This window comes from Gossypium raimondii, chromosome 7, assembly GCF_025698545.1.
Source record: "Gossypium raimondii isolate GPD5lz chromosome 7, ASM2569854v1, whole genome shotgun sequence".
NCBI lineage: Eukaryota > Viridiplantae > Streptophyta > Magnoliopsida > Malvales > Malvaceae > Gossypium > Gossypium raimondii.
Window position 1 is genome coordinate 50,735,318 of NC_068571.1, and position 21,371 is coordinate 50,756,688.

The 21,371-nt window shown below is 32.4% G+C and overlaps 3 protein-coding genes across 4 annotated transcripts; 2 read left to right on the plus strand and 1 right to left on the minus strand.

The window, feature by feature from the left end:
* The first annotated feature begins 745 nt into the window (after nt 1-745).
* LOC105765246 (pyrroline-5-carboxylate reductase) lies at nt 746-8,276 on the plus strand. 2 transcript variants are annotated; one of them, XM_012584509.2, is made up of 8 exons: nt 746-913; nt 1,099-1,320; nt 2,513-2,561; nt 3,680-3,771; nt 5,533-5,605; nt 6,547-6,667; nt 6,895-7,000; nt 7,865-8,276. In XM_012584509.2, the coding sequence occupies exons 2-8, from the start codon at nt 1,120-1,122 to the stop codon at nt 8,051-8,053; spliced, it is 831 nt and encodes a 276-aa protein (XP_012439963.1). In that variant the 5' UTR covers nt 746-913; nt 1,099-1,119; the 3' UTR covers nt 8,054-8,276. The 2 variants fall into 2 exon arrangements, with proteins under 2 accessions (XP_012439963.1, XP_052489446.1); XM_052633486.1 differs by having other exon boundaries at nt 748-959.
* A 3,264-nt stretch (nt 8,277-11,540) lies between these two features.
* On the plus strand, nt 11,541-12,813 carry LOC105764912 (uncharacterized). The gene is made up of 3 exons (XM_012583905.2): nt 11,541-11,680; nt 12,136-12,187; nt 12,631-12,813. The coding sequence occupies exons 1-3, from the start codon at nt 11,587-11,589 to the stop codon at nt 12,779-12,781; spliced, it is 297 nt and encodes a 98-aa protein (XP_012439359.1). The 5' UTR covers nt 11,541-11,586; the 3' UTR covers nt 12,782-12,813.
* A 254-nt stretch (nt 12,814-13,067) lies between these two features.
* LOC105765170 (potassium channel KAT3) lies at nt 13,068-20,797 on the minus strand. The gene is made up of 13 exons (XM_012584167.2): nt 20,619-20,797; nt 20,270-20,485; nt 18,304-18,465; nt 17,794-17,851; nt 17,380-17,697; nt 16,916-17,155; nt 16,530-16,628; nt 16,416-16,448; nt 15,596-15,781; nt 15,169-15,246; nt 14,953-15,019; nt 13,948-14,100; nt 13,068-13,171 (listed from the first exon to the last, which is right to left on the minus strand). The coding sequence occupies exons 1-13, from the start codon at nt 20,795-20,797 to the stop codon at nt 13,068-13,070; spliced, it is 1,893 nt and encodes a 630-aa protein (XP_012439621.1).
* Nucleotides 20,798-21,371: the final 574 nt, after the last annotated feature.

Genomic DNA, 21,371 nt, shown 5'->3' on the forward strand with positions numbered 1-21,371 from the left:
ACATCGAGAGGGTGCCACTTCTAGTGCCAAAGATTTGACCACTGAGGTCAATCCTCCTAGTGGTACTTTTTACCACATCTCCACCCCTTTTACTGTTGTTGCTGCTAACAACTCAAATCCTTCCATTACGATTGCTTCTTCAATTCAACCTATTGCAGCCATGATAGGTTCTTCTTTCGTCGGAAGAGTTTCTCCCTCGATGCTCATTGTTGTCCTCCCATCCATGATAGCTTTTTGTTTTCCTTCTTGATGGTGTTTGTTTATGCAGATTCTATGGCGCCCGTGTTGACTTTGAAGTTAGCATGTGACCAAGTGGCCTGAGAAATAACAACTTTTTAAATAGCTCGGAACAAGGCAAAAGATGAGGCTAAACTTTCAAGGAAGAGAATAAGAAAGCTACATTTGAAGCCAGCAAAAAGCAACTAATTTTGAGGGGCAAATAAAAAGGTTACATGAGGAAGTGCAGACTTTAAAGGGTCAATTGGGAGAGAAAGATAAGTAGGCGGAGGAGAAGAACAATAACCTGAAGGATTTGAAGGCTGAATTGTCCAAGGAGAATGAATCTCGTGCTACTGATAAGGCTTCGTTTACCTTGGCACAAGTGAAATTATTAGACTCCTTCCGAGACCAATTGATCTTGGCTTTATAAGTTGTCTATGGGCTCGAATTAGGCCCGACCTAGCCCAGGAGTACCTCTAGGGCTAAGGCTAGAATTTCCAAAGAAGCGGTCTTTTGTTTTTGGGTTTCAAGCCGTCGGTAGTTTTGATTTTCCGCTTCTCATTTAATTGCCAACTTCCATCCTTCATTCAGTTTCCAATATCCTTCGATGCTCAAAATCTCAGACTGATTTGGGGATCGTGGAGTGCACTTGTTCTCTTCTTCTTTTTAACTGTTTTTCTTCTTTCAGATTAAGGTTAAGATTGAATACCCAGTCAACTCACTGCTTTTGTTTTTTTATTGTACGGGTCTTACTTAACTAGCTTTATTTCCTCTAGATTTTTTCAAATATTTGGAAAACATCATTGGATGACAGAAATGTGTAAAACCTTTTTAATTTTGTGTTTCTGTAATGTTAATTTGATTTTAATTTTTCCCCAGACATAAAATCCAAGCAACGACATGGAGGCAGTGCCTATACAGAGTGAAAACTTCAAGCTGGGGTTCATTGGAGCAGGGAAAATGGCAGAGAGCATTGCCAGAGGAGTGGTACAATCTGGTGTTTTGCCTCCCCAACGCATTTCTACAGCAATCCACTCAAATCCCAGTCGTGGTACTCCCTTCCAGTCACTCGGCATCTCTGTTTATAGTCACAACACCGACGTATGGTGCTTTCTTTCCCCCTTGTTCTTGTTACATTTAGTACCGTTTTTATTATGTTGAATTATTAAAGATAAGATATTTACTCCCAGGTGCAAAGAAATTTAGTTAGTTCTTTTTTACTTTGGTTATTGGACAATTATGTTTATATAGATATTTATGTTTAATACTTTTAAAGATTTTTTATAAGAATAAATAAATAGCTCTATATATATCAGTGATGTCAAGGTGAGCACCTAGATGCACCTAGGCGCTAAGGCGCAGCGCGAATGGCCGTTACCGCCTCAGCCACCTCAAGGCGAGGTGACATCAATCAGACTTTCGGGCGCCTTTGTTGCAAAGCCAGGCGCAAAAAAGCCCGCCTCACTAAAGAGGCGTTCCATTCTCCTGTTTATTTTTATTTATTTATTTTGACTTTTAAAAGAAAAACATAATAAAATATAATAGATGACTTTTTTAATTAATTATTGATCTAATTTTATTATATAAAAGCATAGTTAACTCTTAAAAGTTAAAACTTTTCAAGAGAAGATGAACGAAATTTAGAGCTAGTTTCTGGTGATGATATTTAATTTCGTTCTTATGGTGTTTTATTTTACAATACATTAAGAAAATTATTACACTTAGAACTATTGAACAATGTTTTGAATTTAGAAATTGAACTATATTAAAATTTATCTTTCTTTTACTAATTAATTAATACTTATTGATTATATGTATTAGTTACATATGCTTTTATATACATTTTACATATATATTTATATTTATATGCTTGCGCCTCAGACAGGTGAGTGCTTTTTTTGTGCCTCAGGCTATATAAAGGTCCTAGCGCTTCGAGTGCACCTGGCGCCCTTAACAACATTGATATATATATATAAGGGGTAAAAAAACAAACAAAGAACCAAGTTGGTTTTGACTATTTGACTTACTTTTATTTTGCTTTTCACCATTTGCATATACATATTTTTGTTCTTTACAAAGTGGAAAACAAATAGCAAAAACAACATGTGTTCTGTTAGTTTTGTTTGTATGTGGAATTGGAAGGAAGTGAAAAGATGTCACTGAAGACTTAATTAAAGAAAAAAAGAGAATAGAAATAATCATCCTTTAAGATTGTTATGCTGTTTAGTTTTAATAATATGGTGTTCTTACTTTTATTTTGTTTCTGATCCAAGTTATGGATATATGGAAGCAGGTTGTGGATGCTAGTGATGTGATAATTTTTTCTGTGAAACCCCAAGTAGGTAATGCTATTAGCCTGAGTGCTTCCTCTTTCATTGCCTCTGCGTGCTTCCCTTTTTGTTTTTGAAGTTCTAGAGCTGGCAATACCATTCTTGCAGTAGGTACCTTTTTCTCATGCTTCCTCTTTCATTGCCTCTGTGCGCTTCCCTTTTTGTTTTTGAAGTTCTAGAGTTGGTGATACCATTCTTGCAGCAGGTACTTTTTTTTCTCAATTATTATAATGAAATGCTAGAAACTTCGACTTCCCTTGGCAGAGTGGTTAGAAATGTGTAAAGATGAAATTCTTTTAGGGGAGAAACATGTAAAGATAGAAAGCATATTAATTTTCCGTAGATGTGTTTGGTAGGAAAGAAGGTATTTCCTTCCCTCTAGTAGAGTTGAAAAACGAAAGGAAAGAATATAAAAGTAATGCAATTTTACCATTATATATTTTGCTAGTTAAGATGTAAAATTTATGATCTAAATAGGATGGATATTCTTGTAACTATGTAATGCTTGATTCACACCTCTACCATTTTCTCTCTAGTTTTCTTTCTAGTTTGTAGTATTTTTTTTTTGTGAGCAAGAGTGGAAATTGATTAACATTTCTACTTTTCTTTTCCTTCTCACTTTTCTTTCCTACTAAAAGGAAACTTTCTACTTTTTCACTATTTATTCGTTCTTCCACCTTTTAACCTACCAAACATATACCAGCTGTGATACATCTTTTCTCCTTTAGAGAAGCTTGAAAATTATGTTAGGAGATTTACAATGAATTTTTTTAAATGTTTAGAATATGAACTGTGAATGAGGCTCTAAAGTCTCTGTTATTTTACCTTAATTATAGAAAATACAATATAGTATTGTAGTTTAACAACTGCAGTAAAACATGATCTGGTTTGTTTTGTTTTTATCTCAAATATGTTTATACATGGACTGCATAATTTCTTGTAAAGACATCACACATTGAGCACTATGGTTTTGCAAGTTTGCATTTATTAATTTGATCATGATATCGAACTTAAATGAAGAGAGATATCACCAAGAGAAACAGAAAACAAAAAGTATGCGCGCAGAACATCTTCAGGATGATTTCCAACCTTCTGTTTTTAGTCTAAACCTCTTCCTTGGTGGTTTGCAGTTAAAAATGTGGTCTTGCAGCTGAGGCCGTTACTTTCAAAGAAAAAGCTCTTGGTTTCAATTGCTGCAGGAGTAAAACTGCAGGATCTGGAAGTATGTCCTTTTGAGCTCTTTGCCTTTACAAAAGCCTAAACCACATGGTGCTAGTATAAATTATGCATTATCATGCTATTCACTGAAGAGTAGCATAATATGATTTAAAAGAATCCCCTTTCATTCCAGACATAGTTTTTCATGACTTCATGAAATCTTGACATCAGCATTTCAGTTTTATGAGCTTTGGTGAAAAAAAAGAAGATAAAAGAGAGATACAACTTCCCTTTATAGTGCCATTGTGAGAGTATTGAACCTTCTAAGTAGCATAATGCCAATTTGGAGTGTTATTGTCTTTTGAGTTCTTTTATCTTTTCTACTCTTAATGTTAATTTAAACTGTGAAGAGATTATTATTTTTTGAATAAAACTGTGAAGAGATTAGGTTAATTCTTTACGGGAAAATATCTGATTTTAAGTAGAACTTGTATTTTCAAGGTTTCATTCGTATAATAGAATGCACGAGAAAAATATAATAGACTCTTCTAGCTCTACTGTTAATAAAATACCTTTTAGTGTGCGAGTTCTTTCTAGAACATTAAGATTTATAAAAGTATTAGGCTAACTTCCCTCTAAGATATTAAGCTCCTTCAAGAAGTGGGTTGCATCAACTTAAAAATCTGAGCTTTTGGTGGATAACCTTTCTTGACGATGTGATACAGGAAAATTCTTAAGTTTTGTTTGTTGGTTTAGAAATGAATAGATTTAATTTTGAAGTGTGCAAACAAACACAGACAAATATTTAGCTTTTTCTCGTTCCTAATGTGATAAGTTTGGTGGTTCATAGTTATTAATATATTCATCTTAGTTTTTGCTTGAGTATTATTCACTAACACTTGCAGTTCTTAATAGAACTTAATAGTAAGAATACAGAAAACAAAAGGACATAAAGATGTTCTGGCTTTTGGTTCTTTGTGCACTGGTAAATGCAGATGATTTTTGTAAGTGATTTCATTAAGCTGGATTAGAAGTTCCTACTTACCAGTTTGGTTGGATCCTTGCTCATAGAATGCAAGTTTTAAACCATTGACAATGTATAAAGTTACCTGTTACCAGAGATCTTGGTCAGTTAAAAGCATTTGGTTTCATGATTATCAGTACTGGAGTATGGATTTAAATTATTGGTTTTAGTTGAGGGTATTAGTTTAAGATTTAGGGATAAGTTCTAAAATGAATGGGCTGGTTGTCACTAAAAGGTATGTAGAGTGTTTGCGCAAAGAAATATGAAGAGAAGGAACATTATAAAAGGAAGCAATAAAAACCGTAATATTTTTCTGGTGCATTCTAGGGGACTCAACTAGAAAGTTTTCTATTGATATCTGTGACCAAATTAAATCCTAGGGTTTTGCTAACTTAAATATGAATAAAAGGTTTGTGCTCAAATGCATACATTTATGCTATAGAACTCATTAAAACATCTTATTATATTCATTATTACACTTAAATCATGATTTTGATGTAGTAGTGAATCAGAAATACTTGGATGACAAATGAAATTTAGCTACCCTTCATGCTTTCTCAAATGCATTGGTAGTTTTAATCTCTTGTAATTTACATGTGATGTGTACATTCATTCTGACATTTTGTATATAAACAAATTCCAAATTTTCAGTCTGAAATTCATGTTTTCAGATGAAGCACCAGTGAATTCTTTTAAACCAGTCTTGTTTTTTCTTTTCTATGCAAAATAGTCCTCACTCACTGTCTTCATGTGCCATTGTGATGTCAGATATCAATAAAATCATAATTTTATTTTGTTCAGGAGTGGGCTGGCCATGGCCGATTTATCCGGGTGATGCCTAACACTCCATCTGCTGTTGGTATGGGAGCTTCAGGTATAACTTTTTTTTTTCCCATTAAATGCTTATGAGCAAAGCAATTTTTGAAGTTATCATGTCCAATGTAGCATTTTGTTGTGTTCTAAACTATGAGTTGCTGCCTTTTTTTTTTTTTTCAAATAATGGACCGTTTATGGAAACTATATCTACTTGAAAGATTTTGATCTTATTGATGTGTCACCCTTGTCTTCAGATTGTCAGATTCAAGCCAAAATTTCTCTCTATAAGTTACTGTAGAAGCTATGCACGTAACATGGCAATTCAGCACGATTATTTCTGTAGAGTAATATGGTGTTAGTTGAAAGGATTTCCCAGTGTTGAGAGCTTTTCATTAAGTTGTTGTGGGAGTACCATCATCATTTGTTTTATTTTGAGTTTTTCTGGAATAGCAAAGTATATTTGTGTAGATCAATGTGGTCAGAAATATTGTTGGAGTCGATATGTGAAGTAAAAGGTCAGATATACTATCTACTATAGAGGTCATAGCAGTTGTTTGCTTTAGGTTCGTCTACAATATGGGGCTAGAATACCTGTGGTCTTGCCTCATACTCCTGGAGATGGTTACTTTTGGCGTTTTCATGTTAGCTTGTTGTAGAAGACCAGCAATTAAAGGGTGTCATTAGATTCTAGAGGATTGTGGTCTGGTAACTGGGATCTTCCTCTTCTTCTTCAGTCTATGGATTCTATGTCATGTTGGGTACAAATGGTAGCAGTAGAGATCCATAAGTTTGTCATTTCTTATTCTTCTATATAATTTGACCAAGTATTAATATGTAATAATACAAATTAAAAAATGAGCCATAAGAGAAATCATCATCTTTTTTTTGTATGTTTTTTTAAAATATGATTCTTCTTGTCTCACAAGTTTGTTTTGCAATCTTTTATTATATAGCAATGCATGGCAATACAAATGTCTGATCTTTTTCCATAATGTACAGTTATGAGCTTGGGAGGAGCTGCAACAGAACAGGATGGGGAATTAGTTGGTAAATTATTTGGAGCAGTTGGCAAGACATGGAAAGCTGATGAGAAACTGTTTGATGCTGTCACTGGCCTTAGGTATTCGGTTGTTTTAATAGCAGAATAAACAGACTGATTACCTATAGTATGCCTCAATAGTCCCTGCATTTTGCAGCGGTTGGTGAGGCTGATTGGTTGGGTTGAATTCTTTCTCTTAAGAGTTACCTCATTCATTGAATAAGGTTGAAAATGAATTATCATGTTTTGTCTTTGATTATCCAACAAAAGTTAGATTAACAAGATATATGTTCCCTGAAAATATTCAGTGGCAGTGGTCCCGCTTATATATATTTAGCAATTGAAGCTTTGGCTGATGGGGGAGTGACTGCTGGTCTTCCGCGAGAACTAGCATTGGGACTTGCTTCTCAAACTGTAAGTCAGTTGTACATTATGCATCATGTTATGTTTACTACAAATAAATCATGCATTTTAGTGATTCGTTAATATTCTTAGAAAGATCCTTGACCTCTCCACAACTCTTGGCACAATTTTACCTTGAATTTCCATGTAAGGCTAAAGATGAGAATTTGCCCTTTGGTTTATACATAAATTTGCTGATCAATGTGGTAAGAACCAAATTGGTGGGACTGGTCAGACAATCAGTTTCCAGTTCAAAAATAATTAAATAAAAAAATCATAAAAGATAACAATATAAAAAATCATAACCGTTTAACCATCGGTTACTTGTCCTGGTTTCTGTTTTTTTTTTTTACCAGTTTACAGTGGTTTATCCATTTCTGGTTGTGTACCACCAGTCGGACCACCACTTTTGGTTCGATCGATTAAACCAGTCAGTCAAGTCTGGTTCTGACAACTTTGGAAGATACATTCATTGTGTAAGCTTACCAGAAATCCATTTTTAATGGGTATTATGATGGACGTGCTTGATCACGTGGTTGTAAAAAGTTCCTTACTTTGATTGTGGAGCACTTGGAAGTTGTGGGTTCATAAAGGAGAAAGAAAAACAAGGGGAAAAAGTAGAAGCTACTCCCATAAGCAAAGTTGACTTAATTATTCGATTCTCTCATTACCCTTAAATTCTCCCATAATAAATTGCTTTACCTTGATTGCAGAGCGCTTGGTTCTTGAGTAGAGGATTGCGTTTTAATCAGTGATTTTAATACCAGCAATTACTAGTTGATGACTTGATGGCATCTTTCTCAAGGGATCTCTTAGTTTCTAGCTCTTTGCCTCTATTTATTTGTTAAGATGATAATTAGGTTCATTCTTTTGCAGGTTTTGGGAGCAGCTGCTATGGCTGTTCAATCTGGGAAGCACCCTGGTCAGCTGAAAGACGATGTTACATCACCTGGTGGGACTACAATTGCCGGCATTCATGAGTTAGAGAAGAATGGTTTCCGGGGAACATTGATGAATGCAGTTGTGGCAGCTGCTAAGCGTAGCCAAGAACTTTCCAGGAAGTAGAAGAGTCAGACCACTTGATTCTCTTGAAATCTTGGAACAGATGATTGCTGGACAATCATTTTATTTAACAATGAGAGAGCGACCAATGAGTTTAGCTTTGCTTTTATATGTATTTGCAGGGTTTAAGATTTACATATAAATTTGTTTTGTATTGGCTTTTTTTTTTTCAGTCTAGCAAAAAAATTTTTTTTAAATAAACTAAACTAAGAGGTTGGTTATTCAATTATTCTCAAGTTTTCGTTTTGTTCAGTCAATCTTGTTATGGTGACACCATTGAACGGGTGATGGTCGGAATTGACTGGTCTGAAGGAGGTAGATGATGTTGGGATAGGGAGACCAAGGAAGCACTGATGGTCAGGTGGTGGTGCTTGGGGTAAGCTTCTTGAGGTTAAAGAACATGTTAATGGCAGCAGCAGATGGTTGGTGCGTGTCAAGATTAGGGAACGTAGTTGGGGTTCATGAGATAGAGCGTTTACATCCCATCAGCCGAAGCAGCTTGGAATTCTGAGCTTCAATGGAAGTATGGCCGTCTCAAACTAGGTATTGAGATGGTTGATTTAATCTTTAAAGATCATTCAAAATTAAGAAAAGAAAATTGAAGGAAAACATTAGTGTCTGATAAAAAAAATTAAATGAAGGTTTTAATTTAATATAATTTGTCTTGTATATTTAGAACTTTTATGTATTTTATACTTTTTCTAATAATAGGATTACATTGACATAAATATGTAAGTGTTGAGGATTAACATTTTTAAGAATTATAGTTAAATTTAGATAATTTGTAAATATTGAGGGTTAAATTTACTATTATAACAATTAAAAATTAGCCACTTATCCCTCTGTTAGCCATTAATGGTTGGGTGATAAAAAATTGGCTGACTTAATTGTAACCTTTTGAGGTTAGGTAATCAAAACAAAAGTTTAATTTATACATAGTTGAGTGACCAATGGTGTAATTCTAGGTATTTATGTAACAAATTCATAAAAAAATGATAAAACGAATATGATTTTAATTAAAATGGTAAAATTGAAATAATAAAATTGATGTTACGAGTTCAAATCTCATCATGTGGATAATTTTTAAAAATAATATGTAAAAATAAAAATACTCACAAAATAAATTGTTGCTTTGTGAAAATACATACTTTTGGTAATTGAATTAGGATGTTTTTGAATGTATGTCCTTCACTCGCTTGATAAGCCCTTGGATATTTGAGATTTCATCGTTGCAGGAGTATTTTAGTCTCGCATTACTAAATTTTGTATATTTCTTTATATTTTCTATATATATATATTTTAAATTTTAATAATTTTAATAATTTTTATGTTTTTGAGGATTTTAATAAATTTATGTATTTTCATTTTTTAATTTTTAGAATCGGTATAAATTAAGAAAGTCTAAAGTTTAAGAGTTAAAATTTGTTATTATGCAAATAAAAATATCATATCTGCATCCTGTTAATGATTTTATTTATTTTGGGTGACTAAAATAGAAACACTCCAATATTTGGATGACAATGAAGTTTACCTTAAAAGTTTCACACACATCAATGCCTCTAATAACTTTTATAGTTTTTTGTTACGATTTAAGGGAAGGGGGTTAAAATATTTATACCACGTTTAGTTCAACTGTAATAGAATAGAATTTGTAATGAAATAAAGTTATAATCAATAATTCAATTGTTTAATTGAATGGAATGAAATAAAACTATAATAGTATTTTGTGTTTGGTTGAATGGAATTGAGTTGTAATAGCATAAGACAAAAAGATTATTAAATAGATAATTTAATTTTAATAGCAGAATATTTTAGATAAATGATTATTGTTATTAAATTTTAATAGGATTATTACTAAATATAATTTAATAAGAAATTTAATCATATTTTAATAAAATTATTATTAAATATAATTTAACAATAATAATATAAATAATTTAATTATAAATTTTTAGATAGATATACTAAAATATCGTTAGCGAAATAGATAATTTAATTATCCTCTAAACAAAAGAACAAAAGATTAGAAGTAATAAATAGCTTGAGAATTATATTTTATGTCCAAACATAATATTCATACATTAACAAAAAGTTAGTTGATATGCCATAATCTATATGCTACTTAAAGAATAATTTAAAAAAATGGAAAATACATGTCTTTATCTTGTCTCAAATATTTCTACTAAAGACAGATGTTGAAGTACAACAAAAGAATTAATGAACTTGTTATGTTGTATATTTTTGACATACTTTCATTAATTTACAAATTGTTTTTATGTTGCTAAACATGTGTAATAAAAGGATCTCATGTAAAAGTAAAAACGAATAATATAGATTTAATGTAATGTATTTTATTTATATTTAAAATTTTGATACATTTAATTAGTTTCAAGCCCTTCACAGTCTATTCCACTTCGACCTGAAACCTACACAATGCAATTAAAGATACTATAAATCACTGACTAAGGACCCATCAAATCTTTGTGCTATTAATTTTCCACCTAAAACACCAGAAAAAGAGAAGAACGACTCGAATTTCAACAAGTTCCTGTCAGTGAAAAGAACATAAAAAGCTATTGACCATTGTAGGCAAATACGTTACAAGGAACCTTACATGTAATAAGACCTTAAATAGAAACCAACAAACTCTCTTGGAAAATATCCGCTCAACAAGTTAGAAAACTCGATATATGAGACCCTATACTCGCATTATCATTCACAACATAGTATATTCCCAAGCAGTCAGATCATCAATAAATGAAAAAATGTTTACCAGGTAAATCACAATTGAAGAATCGATTTTAAAAATGCAAATGAAACAGCTCCCTACTAGCGAAATACACAAGTAGAGAAGCAATGAGATGAAAGTGAGATTGAGGAGAACAATAACTTTACTTGTCTCAACTTTGGGGAAGCTTTTTACAATGTCGAGATCTTTGTCGATGATGGTCGTGGGATGAGAATAGCTGAACGGGAACGAGGAGACAAGGCTAGGGTGTGGTGCTTGAGGTGTTTGCTTAGGGAGAGTGGTAAAGGGAAATAATGAGAGTTTATGTTTTTTTTTTAATTCAGTGGAAGCTCTGTAATGCTATTCTTTAGATCAGGAGGGAATGACTATTATAGGAGAAGGTGGAATCAGAGATAATGAAATTCCGTCGAATGAAGATTCAATTAACTAAATTAATAAATAACTGCTTATTACTGAAATATAAATATTTTAATATTTTAATATTACACTTCTTTTAGTTTTTAAATTCATCAAATCACATTAATTAATATTATTAAAAAATATAAAAATATATTTTTTAATTTTAAAAAATAATTAATTATTAATGTGACATACATTTACATTAAATTAAAATTTGCTTAAAAATTAAATGGTCAAATAATTTTTTTATTAGAGGGAAAGTAAGTGAGTATGCTTAGATTTAAATAGTTGGATGCATGAAATATTAGTCCCATAGTCCATACCAATCAATTGACAAACGCTCTGAAAGTAAAAAAAGAACGCTCTGTTCAAAGTTGGAAAAGAAGGAATGGCGACTTCACCACCTCAGCAGGTTGATCATCACTCTCTTCCTCCGCCTGTGGCTGAAGAACCTGAATCTCTCCTCTCTTCTCTCGTTTTTGGTTATTTCTCTTCCTCTGTTTATTTTTCTCCCTTTCTCCAATAATTACTTTCATTTCGCTTAACGTTTCAAATTACATTTAGTATTCTCTTTTGTTACGTGATTTCTCCTTTAACCGATAGCATGATCTAAAGCTTCACGTGTAACAAATGCATTTTGTTATTATTACCAGCGTAATTCAAATTTTCTATGAAACACTGTGAAACATGAGGGTCTAGGCTTGAATCAGTTTTAAATTCCATAATTCATAGTTAGTTTCTTGAGATCGCCTGTTTTCCTCGTCATTTTTGTGGATTCGGTACACTTTTGAGTACGATAAGTTGAAACAGACAAATTTCACTTTTATGAATAGGTCCTTCTAAAGCTTTTACAATTTTATTTTCTCAGATCGTGCTATTTTCCGTATCTTTATTTATCTCACAATATTAGTTGGTAATTTTAATTTAATTAATGCAGATTTGTCACAACATGTTCAGATGGCAATGGAGAATATGCTTAAGATGATAAAGTAAGTGAATTACTTCATCCGGTGATTAATGGCGTGGAACTTATCTTGGAATAGTTGTTAATTATTTTTCTTTCGTTATTTAAACTTAAGCTCTCTTATGAAAATTACACACAGATATGATTAGTGTTTTACTCATGCATATCCACTTTCTTCTTTTTCTCTTAAGCTCTCTTATGAAAATTACACAAAGATGATAAAGAATGCATAACTTGCTGTTTTTTTTCCTCTTAAGTGTTCTCTCTTGTTAAACATAGACAGGCGATGTTGTCCTCCAGGACTGCCCATTCTTTATTTTTGGGATCCAATATTTGTTTATTGCCTCGCTCTTTCCATAGACGTTCTTTTAAGAGGGGAGACAAGTTTAATAAATCATTAAATTGTTGCAAACACCGTATTTCTCTTAAAAATTATGTTCTGTTTACCTTTTAAATAAAATTCTGCAGCGAAATTGATCAAAACTCCTTGGGAATAATGGAAGAGGTAGAGAAGTGCAAAGAATCTGCTCTTGAAAGGAAGAAAAGTTTGGAGGAAGAGAAGGAAAAGTTTCAGAAAGCTGCATACACTGTTTTGGACATGCTGAATAGCAGAGAATGAAAATCGTAAGCCCTGTCCACAAACGGGTAAATTTTTGGGTTTATATTGGGGAATAAATAAATACTACTCTACCATTATCATTGAAGCTAAAGCACAATGGGTAAATTTTTCATTGCCTCTGTCCACAAACGGTGGATATGCACATATCCATTCACATACATATGCAGCTATATTGCAGATATTTCTTTCTTTAGAAATGTCATGCATCATAACTTCTTAGACATTTAGAATGATCATCACTTAACCAGATCAACATATTGATAACTGATAAATATTATTTTAACATTTAAACGATGAATAAATGATCATTCTCTCTTAGAGCACTAAGATCTTCAACTTCTGAGCCATCTGCCATAAGAATAGTGCTCCCTCTCTTTCCAAGTTTCTTTTCTGCATTAACCAGATATAACGAAATTCAGGATCCTGTATTGATACACAATTATCACCTGTTTTTTTCTTTAAGTGTATATTAGCATAGCCATGAACATGCTGTTTTCCTCTCAAGTAAGTTTACAAGCTTTCCAAATCATGTATTAATGAAATTAATTTGGCTAAAAGTATTATCTTATACAATAAGTGTTCTAAGTCTATATTGTTGTGATACAAAATGAAATTGTCTCTTCTACTGGTTTAATATGCTAAGCTTCATGTTTGAAATCTCAAGATAAAAATTTTCAACATGCCGTCATGCACTTGGACACCCAAAATCTGGTTGTCAATATTCAATTGGGATTCTATTGTAATTCTATTGGTTAGACATTATTTGACAATTAAGTTTATTAATGAAGTAGATGTTCTCAATAGGCAGGAAATCTTAGTGAATGAGATTTCTTGCTGTTCGTAATAGGCTTATAAACAGCCATTAAGGTTTAGATTTTAAAATTATCGAGTAGAGGAGGGATGAAATCTATGTTAGTGGAGTGATTTTTTACTATTTTTGGGTTGTGGATGTAGACTAGAAGGTTGAATCACGTTAAATATTGTCTCCTATGAGTAGGGTTGATTTTTTCTGATCTCATAACTTAGGAACGAGTTTTAGTTGGGTTATATATTTCTGTTGTTTGGTTGGTTGGTTGGCAGTTTTATGCGTTCCTTCTGTCTTTAGCTTGCTAGGCAGAAGTTAAAAACAAATATTTTCTTTTTGAGAAGCTTGTAGTTCTCTGTACCTGCTAGATTGAACAGGTCTGCGATTGAGTTAGGCAAATATATAAGCTTCCCGAATCTGTCACCAGACATTGTTTTCTTGGATGGATGATACCCATATATTATCACCCGGATGGTACCTGCACTTAGTGAAGGATCGGAAGTGTTTGATGTTCCTGCAAGATGGTTGAATCAATAATATGCAATTATCTAGAGAATATTATGCACTTTATTATAAGAACTTATATTTGGATTTATTTGACAAATTGGTTGGTATAAGGCTATAGGCATATCATCAATATTGTGTAATCCGTGCATTAGAAAACTAATGTCATCATCACTATAAGACATCATTTTTGGATATAGAGTTTCTATCATTCAAGATAGATGATAGATTCACTCTTTTTCCTCCATAAAAAAAGGACTGACTCATATGCTCAAATGTGTTACATGTCGAAACAAAAATAGATACTAGTCAAGAGTTGACATGATATAAAGAAAATAAGTCAATGTTTCTATTAAAATAGTTTATTTTATGATAATAACTTGTTGCTGCTACTGTAAGTTTCAGCAATAATCCTTAAATGCTTAAGGGTGCATTTGGTTCATGGAATATTAGATCTCCTTCGGTAATAGATTATTGTAAGTTAAGATTACTTAGCACATTACTAGGTATGCTAAATTATGCTGTTTGGTAATAGAATGTAAGGTTTTGTTGTTTGGTTAACGTAATGTAATATTATTTAAAAGCAGATTTTACTAAATTGTCATTGTTATAGAAAGGATAAAGATTACCTCAAAATCATACATTATTTAAGGAAGAGTTCGAAATTAGATTACCCTTATATTCCAAAATTTTAGTACTATTGGGGATGTGTTACCAGGTTAAGGTAATCTTTGCAAACCAAACGTCAGAATATTATGTCGAAATGTATGATTATCCCTGTGAATTTAAGATGATTTGAACCAAATGCCCTTAAAAGTGATTATGTCCATTTGATACGATTAATGAAGAAGCAATTATTTACCTGTAGGATTTCCATACGTGGAATCCATTGTTTCTCTGTTTTGTTTCTCCTCATTTTGTGAGGTAGGCTGCAAAGAAACATAATAAACCTAATCTGCTTATCACACAATGATGGTCTAGATTTTCTTAAATGTGATCTTTGTTCTTTGTTTGATAAGCACAATTCTGGCTCACGTTTCTCTAGTCTAGTTAGTTCAACTTTAGGATGGAAACATACCTGTACATTCTGGTCTGCCAGCAATTCTGTTAGGAAAGGTAGTTCCTGTAGCATGTCTTTTTCTAAGCCTCTCAAGTACTGAGAATAGAGGAGATGGAGTAAATAAGCGCTCTTAAATTTTTGGTTAAACTATTAAAACTTTTATGGATGAAGATTTCTATTGTCCATGAATTGATGGTGAGCTTTCATTGTTTATTTTTCTCCAAACCATTGATGGAACTGCTTATTCAAATTTAAATCTCTGTTATGTGCTCTGATCTAAAATTTTTTCAACAGCTTTAGGATCCATGTGGAAGATTTCACATTAAAGGAATGCTTTTAATTGCAATTAATGTCTTTTCATTCCTTTATTTTTTTTCTTTCCTTCCTTTATAGCGTAGAACTGTCTATAGATTGCCTATTTCCGTAGATGATAAAGTTTACGTACCTCCATGAAGTTAGCAATAATTATCTTTCCATCTCCACTCTCTGATTGCACCATTTGTTTGAACTGGTGATGACTTATTCGGATAACTTGAGAGAGCCTTTTAGTTCTCACTGTGAAAGGTTGGGGAATATTGAAAATTACTCCAATTTCTCCTGCCATATCTGCAGATTCTAGATTTGACAAAAACTTGAAAAAGGAAAGACTGGAACTTTAGTAATAAGACCAATTGCAAAGAAAGATGTTTTAGTTTAAATTACTGGTATTGTATGTGTTTTGGCTTTTTAACTCTAATAATCCCAATAATATAACTCTCATGTTACTAACATTCATCTGGGTCTCTTGATCAATGCAGCAATCTTCATGTTCTTTTTGCAGACTGGAAATCTCTATTTCCTGGTTTAAGTATACCTTTGTTAAATTAATAATTTCTTACTTACTGCAGCATTTTTGAAGGTATAAAATGTGAAGAGTCAAATTGTCGTGTTGCAACGGAGCCGTTTACTTCTGAACCTATCAGCAGTCTGAGACATTATCTTTTAAACTATTTCTTTGATATATATACTGTGTTTTTAGTATACTCTCCCATCATATCTAGTTTCAGTTTGAGCTTTCCCCATTCCAAGCTCCCAAAATTTTAGGAAATCTACGGGCAAAAAATAAAACTTATATACTCTTCAAATCTGTTGTTGTAGTTCGTAAGACCCTTTTTCGGAGTCAGTAGGAATATTATGCTCTGAGTCTACAAATGTTCCACCTACTTGTGCATTTGTTATTAAGTTCTCTGATCATTCTAAACTATACTTTTAGAAAAAGATAATACCTGCTCCGTCCCATTCTTGTATGTGACCATATCCTGCAGTTTCATTGAGTTTAGGTTTTGCTTCCAAGGTTAAATAAAATGGAAAAAAACTTTTAATAATGAATGATGCTATACCACTGCTCCTGATACCAGAATGTAGAAGTCTGTGGGTATCTCATTTTGTAAAATAATTTCAATCCTTGGAGGAAAGTATTCTGCTTTCATCTCTGATACCTGCAAGAAGAAATCCCCATAGAAATCTAATGGCTGATAAGCTATTTATAGCTATTAAAGTTCTGTTCTAACATAGTAATTCTTTAGTAAGATGGTCAGCTTTGATTATCATTTCACGACTGGAAATTCAATGATATGTTGGAATGTAATTTTGTTTAGGGTGAACCATTTTTTATTTTTATTATTTTTTCCATAATGCACTAGGGACCTGCACTGCAGCTTAAATGAGAAGTTCGAAATTTGAATCTCCCATGTAACTACACATAAAAAATTGGAAATATAGTTACCAATTGAGAAAGAAAGTCGTCGGAGACTCCTTGGAATAGGTAGGTCTTTTCTACGGTTTTCCAGAATAGGTGTTGGGCAATGCTGGATCTTATTGCCTTGGGCAGGTCTTTTAGCACTTCTTCTTGCTGTAACTCAGCTGTATTGAACTTGAGTTGCATGTGTGCCAACATTTGTTCTCTCATCCCTTCCGGGAGTTGGTTCTTGATTGCATAACGCATTACCTCATTGATGCTATCTCTCTGTCAAGACATGATCCGGTTACGGTCTATTCAATATATTTGAATTAAAATGTAAAGAAGTAGCAGCGTTGCAATGTACAAATATGAAATATAGGAATGAAAATTTCACCATCATAGAGCTACCTTATTCAAAATACGATCATTTCAATATAAACAACATTAGTATGATAGTCTTGTATGCTATTGTTGTTGCCTATAAATGAAAATAGAGAAGAGAGAATCACCATGGCAAAGGTTTTGACCACAGATTGGACAACGAGATTTGTTATGTTACCAATTATGTAGGCAATGAGGCCCATGTTGAATAGCATATAGATAGAGTTAAATATCTTCTCTCCTTCATTCATTGAATAAAACTCTCCATAGCCGACTGAGGTGAGAGTGACGATTGACCAGTAAATGGAACAGGTGTAACCATGCCAGACACCTTTTTGCTTAAAATCTCCAATCAATCTTCCAATCCATGTATGTTCTGATGGTTTGTGGCGTGCAGCGAGCCAGTAATAGAAGCAACCAGCTGAGTGCACTGCAAATAAGGTAACCTGCCATTTGAGTAACAATGAAGCTTAATTCTAAGTGTTTGGTTAGAGATAGGAGACTGTATAAGTAAAAAAGCATGAGTAGAAAATAATACTCACACATATTAGTTTAAGAAGCCTTGTCCAGAAGTAGCTAAAGCGAATGTCCTTTTCTAACCTATCAAAAAAGAGTTCAAATTTGATAAGAAAATTGTCCTGATAATCCGTGTATTTATTTCTCGTGTGTGTTATTTTTACATGTCATAATCGTGTATGAGGTATTATATGTTTAATATTTCTATTATATAGCCTACGAGGCTATGGTATGTTAGTGATGGTTAAGTTATGGATGTACAACATTCAGGTTTGAGTCTTATCATGTGTAAATGTCATGTATATATTTTTTAGATTATTTCAGGTTTAAGTTTTACTATATGTAGTTCCTATCTAGACTTATTTTTGTTTAATTTATTCTAATTTTTAGCTCGTTGTGCTTTGTACTGAATTGATTTTAGTTCTATTTGATTGAACATGTATTATTTGTGGTTTGTATTGTTCTTGTAAACTCTTTTGAAAATGAGAGTAGCTAAAAAACAAATGCAAGAAATTGTCAAACTAGAAATAATTTACCTTTTGAAAAGTTCACCAACACGGTGGAGACGCCAAAGACGAAGCAAGTTGAGGAGGCCAAAGACCTGGCCGGTATGCCATTCACCGATAAGGATTTTGTTTATTAACGAAAAAGGTATTGTAGATGCTACATCCATAAATAACCAGAATCTTGTCACGTATCTGAAAATTTACATTTTTAAAAAATATTAGAATATCTTTATTTATTTATATTCAATCATCGACGTTAAGATTAGTATATATTCCAACATAGATAGATTAAAATTTTAAAGTTAAAATTTATCTATTATCAAGCAGTTAACTTAGAATCATGAATTAATATCAATTTCATTGATAATATTACTAAAAAGTAAATAAAAGCATCAATGAAAATACAAAATCAATTTATTTTTAATGGCGTTTAAGGAAACTTAGATTTTAGAAAAAATATTTATAGGTTATTATTTTATATAATGGAGTTTTAACTCTACAAATTAGGTTGAATAAATAACGATTTTAATTTATTTTAATTTTTTTAATATTAAAAGACACATGGTAATATTTCATCTTTTTTTAATACGCTATATAATTATTATTTAGTGAAAGTTAAATAAATAAGATTTGTATTATTTCCCCAAAAGTTGCTAAACTGGGTGGATAGTAGAGGTGCTCATGGGCCGGGCGGCCCGGCCCGGCCCGGCCCGACGGCCCGCCCGAAATATGGGAGGGTTTGGCCCGTTTGGGTAAAAATATAGGCCCGAAATATGAGCTTGGGTAAAAAATGAGGCCCGATTAAAAAACGGGCCGGGCCTCGGGCACCACTTTTTTTGCTCGACTGCCCTACTTTGCCCGAATATAATAATTATTTTTATTTTTTTTTAATTTTTTTAATTTTAAAATACTTTTAAAATACTTTTTAAAATTTTTAAATTTTAAATTTTTAAAATACTTTTTAATTTTTTTAATTTTAAAATATTTTTAAAATACTTTTTTAATTTTGTTTTAATTTTTAAAATAAATTTTGGTATTTATTTAAAAACGGGCGGGCCGGGCGGGCCGGGCCGGCTTATGAATTTTTCTCGAGTGGGCTGGGCAAAATTCTAAGCCCATATTTTGGGCGGGGGCCCGAGCCTAGGACCAGTGAAATTTTTCAGGCCCACCAACCCGGCCTGGCCCATATAGTGAAAGATATTTTTTTTCTTTTCCATCACTTTGACATGTATAAAAAAATTATTGTGACATTTCATTTTTTATAGCATTTTCAACCCATAGTAAATTAACTAAATTAGTACATAAACCTTAAAACGCGTGCATAGGTACTTGTACTCCTCACAAATTTGAAATTTACTTATATTTTATTTTCAAAATTTAGTTTTACTTTTCTAATTTCAAATTTCAGATATATTGTTATTTTTTTTGTTAAATTCGTTGATATGACATTTTAAAACTAAAAATAAACTTTCTTGATAGCAATGTATTTAAAAAAATGATGTAATTAGGGTATAGCTAGGGGCTAGCATGAGCCCCATCCCTTTAAAATGGAAAATTTTCCTTTTATAGCTCTTTATAATTTATAAAGTTTTAAATTAATAATGGTAAAATTACACTTTGGCCTCCGAAAATGATAAAATTTTGATTTAATCTTTCAAAATTATAAAAATATAAGCTATTAAAATGGTGAGGTTGCTTTTGTTACTATAGTAAAATATACAACTTAATTTCGTCTCAAAAACAAAAAATATTTCTAGCTTCTCTTACGGTTAATTATAATGAATTTTAAAATTTAACAAAATAATTGTAAAAGTGTTAATAACTAAACTTGAATTTTGAAATCTAAAAATAAAAGGATTAAATTCATAAAAGTAAAAGTATAAAGAATAAATTTTAAATTTATGAAGACTAAAAGTTCTTATAGCATATTCCAACTTAAAGAAAAAAAACAGTCTGGTCATTCATTAATGGAGAAATGAGTAAAAAAAGTACATACCGGAACGCAATTTTCAAGTGATCATCAACGAGGACAAAATTTGAAGTATCGAAATAAGCAACGAAGAAAGTTAAGATGATATCAATGGCGAAGAAGAAATCAACGACCAAATCAATGAACAAGAGCACCCCATTTGCTGCCTTATCGAAAGTTAACTCCAAAATAGATGCCCATGCCGAGTATATCACCAGCCCTACCAAAAACGTTTGCCACCATCTGCATCCCTTTCCCAATAATATATAAATATCATCAAATCCTCCTCTCCTTTTTTAACCTTAACTATAACATTATAAGAGCATCATCCTAATTGTTTTTTTTTTTTCCTTAGATTTGAAAATGAATTACTCACCGGTACCTACGATCATAAGGAGCAATAACATTTCTCTTGAGGTGCAGGTCTCCATCATCAACAACGGTTCCAAATGCCGGTAATAGGCTACTCGAAACGGAGGCTGACTTGTTCTTCATTTCACTGCTCGATCGTCTCCGAAAAAGTAACGGTGCAGTTGACGACCCTTTTTCTGCCATTGCATCTCTGATTGGATCAGATCACTAGCAGCTACTTTGTTTTGGTAAAGAGATATTCGGAGGAAGAAAAGTAACGAGGGACAATAATATGTTAATAATGGCAAGCAAGCCGGCAATTGCATACTACAAAATATCACCTACACAAGCCCAAGTGGAGGAGGATCCCAAAGAAAACTACCTAGTGATTTTCAATCCCAAATTGAGAACTCCCTAGTCATATTTTGATCTAGAAGCTTAGTCTATCATCTTAGCCGAATAATCGTCTTGAATTACATATTTAATATGGTTTTTCCCTATATATTTTATGTATAAAATGGACACACTTTTCTAGCTATGGAAACTACTGTAATTGCACCATATATGTATATATGCTAAGCCTGTTGTTGGATAAGATGATCTAGAAATGCAAAATACATATAAAAAGAAAGCAGAAACCCTGTTTTCCCCTTGTTTTTATATCTAGTGGGGGTGCCTTGATTACATCATTATAGATTATTAGGGGTCAAGTTTCCCTTCATCATTATTTAATACAAATTTAATCATATGATTTACATAATTCATAAGTGTATCATAC